The following is a 6,053-nucleotide window of genomic DNA, read 5'->3' as shown; positions in this document are numbered from 1 at the left end:
TGTAGAAGTGCGGCTACGCGCCCGTGTGACCACTAGTAGTACCTGTCTCAGTACCTGCATATTCAGTACAGAAGTGTAGCGTGAGTACATAAAATAATGTATACCAGTAAGTATCTAGTCTAACCTCGAAGAAGTAATGATGGAGGGTCGACTTGACACTTACTAGTGGTCAAATAGTAATAGAAATACATAAAGTAGACATGGAGGATGTACAACAAGTAGCAACAAAACAGATAAAAATATTTGTAGTAATTCCCCACATGAATCTATATCAAATCACTAATCATAATCGGCCTTGAAGGCGCTAACTCAACTGTAACCAAACCAAATCCAGTCTCAAGTATTAAGCATGATTCTGCCGAGGTGAACAACCCAATCCCATTGGAATAGTGATACTCAGTACTGCTGAGGCTAACGGTCCGATCGCATATGATTAGTGTTACCATACTGCCGAGGCAAAAGACCCGATCCCATAATAGTAAACTAATACACTGCCAAGACGAATGGCCTGATCTCATAAGAATAGTGTTACCATACTGCGGAGGCGAACGACTCGATCCCATAAGAGTAATTTAATATACTGCTAAGGCGAACGACCCGATCCCATAAGAGTAGAGAAATTTACCCTCGCGGAAGTACATACGAGTCGAGAAGACACAGATCCATAGTTCATCAAATATTTTCCATTTTTTTCAAAGTAAGAGGCTAAATCAATATCTTTATTCTAATCCTCAATCTCAGTCATAATCAAGGAAATCAATACACATTATAGATACCAATAGCAAAACTAAGGCATGATATGAATCTAAGTCTACCCGGACAACAACAAAACAACGACCTAGTGAAATTCCACTAGTGGGGTCTGGGGAGGGTAGTGTGTATGCAGACCTTACCCCTACCCTGAGGTAGTAGAGAAGTTGTTTCTGATCCTCGACTCAAGAAGACGAAAATAATATAGCTACGTATGGACTCTCGTCACCTCGTGCACACGTAGCTCCCCACAATAAGTAGCACACAATAATTAATACACCTAAGGGGATAAATTCCCTCTTACAAGGTTAGGCAAGAGACTTACTTCACTTCCAAGTCCTCAATCCGGCTCTTTAACCTCACTAGAACTCCTCAAACGATGCCGAGAACTCCGAAACTAATCAAAAGTCGTATAAACTAATAATTATATGCTCAAAGGTTCATGATTTAGATAGTAAAGTAATTTCTCAACCAAATCCGGAAAGTCCATAAATATTCTCCCGGATCCACGTGCCTGAATTCCGAATATTTTTAAAGATAAACGTTACCCATGACCTCACGAACTCAAATGTATAATTATTACCAATTCCATAACCAATTTAGTGGTCAAATCTTATTTTTACCAAACCCTAGGTTCCAACAAAATCCCATAAATTTTCCCTTAATTTCATGTTAAATCTACCCATAATCCGTGTAAGTAACTCAAGAATTGATAGGGATCACTTACCTATTGATGTTGATGAAAATCGCCCACAAAATGCTCTCAAATTTGTCCAAGACCAAATGAAAAATGAGACAAAAGAGACTAAGTCCCGTAATAAAATCAAGTCTGCCCAGTGATTCCTTCTTCGCGATCGCAGAAAATGCCTCGCGATCACGGAGGCCAAATTCTGCCTGAAACTTAATCCAAACATATTTCCATGTCCAAAATTATCATACGAACCTGTTGGAACCTTCAAATCTCGATTCCAAAATCGTTTACTAAAAGTGGTTTCTCTAGTCAAATTTGGCCACCTTAGGTCACTAGAATTCAACCCAAACCATTCCAAAACCAAAACCAACCATCCCCGCAAGTCATAAAACAGTAAAAGCACATATGAAAAGTCTTAAATAGGGAAACAAGGATCTTTAAGGCAAAACAACTTATCAGTTCGTTATATTTTCTACCTCTTAAACAAACGTTTGTCCTTGAAGGGGTATAGAATCATACCTTGAGTGTTGAATAAGTGTGGATATCTGATCTACATGTCCTCCACGGCATGCCAAGTCGCCTCGACTAGTTGACCCCTCCACAGGACATCTTCTTAGACCTCAACTGGGGAACTTGTATGTCAATAATGGCAACTGACTCCTCCTCGTAGCCCAAACTCTCATCTAGTTGAATTGTGTCGTAATCTAACACATATGACCTGTCGGACTGGTACTTTCAGAGCATAGACACATGAAAAATCGGATGAACTCCAGATAGACTGGGAGGCAAAGCAAGCTCATAAGCAACCTCCCCAACTCACTTCAACACCTCAAATGGGCCAATAAACCTTGGACTCAACTTGCCCTTCTTTCCAAACCTCATGATACCCTTCATCGGCAAGACCTTCAAGAGGATTTTCTCGCTTACCATAAATGATAAATCACGCACTTTCTGATCCGCGTAACTCTTATGTCTAGATTGTGATGTGCGAAGTCGCTCCTGAATCAACTTCACCTTATCCAAGACATACTTTACCAAGTCAGTACCATATAACGTAGACTTCACGAGCTCAAACCAACGGATGTGGGAATGATATCGCCTACCATATAAAGCCTCGAATGGAGCCATCTCGATACTGGACTGATAATTATTATTATAAGTAAACTCGGCCAATGGTAAGAATCTATCCCATTGCCATCAGAAGACAATAACACATGCTCTGAGCATATCCTCCAGAATCTGAACTATCCGCTCCGACTGCCCGTCAGTCTGCAAATGAAATGTTGTGCCGAGCTCTACCCGGGTACCCAAATCACTATGTACTACTCTCCAGAAATGCGAAGTGAACTGAGGGCCTATACTTGAAATGATGGAAATAGGCACACCATGCAGCTGGACAATCTCCTGAATATAAATCTGGGCCAACCTTTCTGAAGAGTACGCAGTCACCACCGGAATAAAGTGTGCAGACTTGGTTAGTCTGTCGACAATGACCCAAGCAACATCGAACTTCTTCAACGTCCGTGGTAACCCAACTACGAATCCATTGTGATGTGCTCCCACTTTCACTTTTGTATAACCATTTGCTGAAGTAGGCCACCTGGTCTCTGGTGCTCAAACTTGACCTGTTGGCAATTTAGACATCTCGCCACATACTCAACTATGTCCTTCTTCATCCGCCGCTACCAGTAATTCCGCCTCAGGTCACGATACATCTTCGTAGCACCTAGATGAATAGAATACCGCAAATTGTGTGCTTTCTCTAGAATCGTCTACCTCAGAACATCATCATTAGGAACATATAAATGACCCAAGAGTCGCAGAATACCATCATCACCAATAGTAACCTCCTTGGCATCACCATGTAGCACCATCTCCCTAAGGACTAGCAAGTGCGGATAGTCATACTGACGAGCCTTGATCTGCTCAAATAATGAAAATCGAGCCACAACACATGCAAGAACTCGATTGGACTCTAAAATATACAACCTCATAAGTCTGTTAGCTAAGGACTGAATGTCCAAAGCCAATGGCCTCTCCTATGCTGAAATGAATGCCAAACTACCCATACTCTTAGCCTTTCTTCTCAAGGCATCCACAACCACATTCGCCTTACCCGGATAATAAAAGATAGTGATATCATGATCCATCAGTAACTCAAGCCACATGCGCTACCTCAAATTAAGATCCCTTTGCTTAAAACAATGCTACAAATTACGGTGATCGGCGTAAACCTCACATGACACCTCATAAAGATAATGCCTCTAGATCTTGAGAGCCTGAACTATTGCGGCCAACTCTAAATCATGTACGGGGTAATTACTCTCGTGGGGCTTCAGCTGTGGTGAAGTATATGCAATAGCTCGCCCCTCTTGCATCAATACACAACCGAGGCCAATGCATGAAGCATCGAAATACATAATATACATCCCTAAATCGGAGGGCAACACTAACACATGTGCTATAGTCAAAGTGGTCTTGAGCTTCTAAAAGCTTGCCTTGCAATCCTCGGACCATCTGAACGGAGCACCCTTCTGGGTCAATCTAGTCAAATGTGCTGCAATAAACCAAAAGCCCTACACGAACCGACCATAATAATGTGATAACCCCAATAAACTCCTAATCTCGATAGCTATGGTAGGACGAAGCCAACTCTAGACTACCTTGATCTTTCTGGAATCCACCTTTATACCCTCACCTGATACAAAATGCCCCAAGAAAGCCACAGAATCTAACCAGAACTCGCACATGGAGAACTTAGCGTATAGCTTCTGTTCCCGCAAGGTTTGAAGCAATAACCTCAAATGCTGCTCGTGCTCCTCCATACTACGCGAGTAGATCAATATGTCAATAATGAAGACAATGATAAATGAGTCAAGATACGACCTGAACAACCGATTCATTAAATCCATAAATGCAACAAGGGCATTAGTCAAGCCGAAGGACATCACTGAAAACTCATAGTGCCCATACCTAGTCCGGAAAGCTGTCTTTGAAACATCCGAATCACGAATATTCAGCTAAGAACGCTAGTCCATCTTAGAGAACACCCTGGCACCATGTAACTGGTCAAATAAGTATTGCGCGTCAATAAGTACTTATTCGTGATGGTGACTTTGTTTAACTGGTGGTAATCAATGCACATCTACATACTCCCATCCTTTTTCTTCACAAATAACACCAGTGTGCTCCAATGCAACACAATGGGTCTGATGAACCCCTTTCAAGAAACGTTTGAAGTTGCTTATTTAACTCCCTCAGGTCCTTTGGAGCCATGCAATAAGGCGAATCAGAAATAGGCTTGGTGCCTGACACCAAATCAATGCCAAAATTGATATCACAATCCGACAGCATACCTGGTAGATGAGTAGGAAATACATTAGAAAACTCTCGTACCACCGGCACTAAATCTAATGAGGGAGTCTCTACAGTAGTATCCCGAACAAAGGCAAAATAGGCTAAACAACCCTTCTCGACCATATGTCGAGCCTTCAAGATAGAAATAACCAGATTGGAAGTACCAACAAATGAACCCCTCCACTCTAATATGGGCAACTCAGGCATCGCCAAGGTAACAGTCTTAGCATGACAGTCAGGAATGACATGGTACAGAGACAACCAATCCATGCCCACGATAACCTCGAAATCAACCATATCGAGCAATAGAAGATCCGATTTGGTCTCATAACCATAGAAAGTCACCACACAGGACTGGTAGACCCTATCCACGACAACAGAATCACCCATTGGCATGGACACATATATAGGAATGATCCAAGTATAATTCGCACTTAATAGTGAGTGGAAACGGTCATTGGAAGAATAGTACCAAACAAGAGTTGGGGTCGATTTCCACAGGGTGTTTAATATGGGTGTTAGGGGTATACACTTGGCGAGAGAAAATGAAATAGCTAAATTGCACTTCCAAACTCCCCAAACTTAAGTCTTTGCTTGTCCTAAAGTAAATAAATTAGTTCCCACCTCCTCAAAGTTAAAGGTCATTTCAGCAAGTCAATGATGAGCCATTCATACTCAGTTGGGACCAACAATTACCCACACTACTCATGCATTATCAACAAGGTGACAAGTCAAATATTCATGCACATATAGTTCTAATGTGACATTTGAGCTTTAATAATTGACTTTACTCATCAAGGACTCTTGTTCTTATCATGTAGGTCATGGTGGACTCCAATCTCTTCCTCCTCTACCTTCCATTTCCCAAGCTCACTTAAAAGTTAGCATTCAATCTTAAGATTCATGAAGGTTCACTCTTCTCTCACAAGAGAATGTCACAAGTTTGACTTCAAGTGCCATATGCTTACCCCTCATATAGGTCATCACTAATGTAAGCTCACTCGGTTCAAAATCAAGTAGGACTTATTTCATATTGTAATGAAGGCTTTTGGATTAGGGGAGGATACCATATGTGTAAGCGGTTATACCTTTCCTTAAGAACTCTAAATTTTCATTTCTCGGCTCACAATTACCAATTCTTAGAGGCATTTCCTTTTCATTGAGGGCTAGAGAGACTTGAAATCACTCTTTCTTGTTCATTTCATTCCTTTTCTCCCTTTTTATGCTCATGTTAGGGATCATTACCTCTTTTTGA

General features: G+C 41.4%; 1 protein-coding gene across 1 annotated transcript; it reads right to left on the bottom strand.

Annotated features, from left to right (window-relative positions):
* Positions 1–4,609: 4,609 nt before the first annotated feature.
* Positions 4,610–5,188, bottom strand: LOC142169785 (uncharacterized). Its single transcript, XM_075231696.1, has one exon. It carries the CDS (start codon positions 5,186–5,188, stop codon positions 4,610–4,612), a length of 579 nt encoding a protein of 192 aa, XP_075087797.1.
* Positions 5,189–6,053: the final 865 nt, after the last annotated feature.

The sequence above is a fragment of the Nicotiana tabacum genome, chromosome 15 (genome assembly GCF_000715075.1).
Source record: "Nicotiana tabacum cultivar K326 chromosome 15, ASM71507v2, whole genome shotgun sequence".
NCBI lineage: Eukaryota > Viridiplantae > Streptophyta > Magnoliopsida > Solanales > Solanaceae > Nicotiana > Nicotiana tabacum.
Note: the sequence above shows the minus strand (reverse complement) of the source record. Positions and strands in the feature narration are given on the sequence as shown.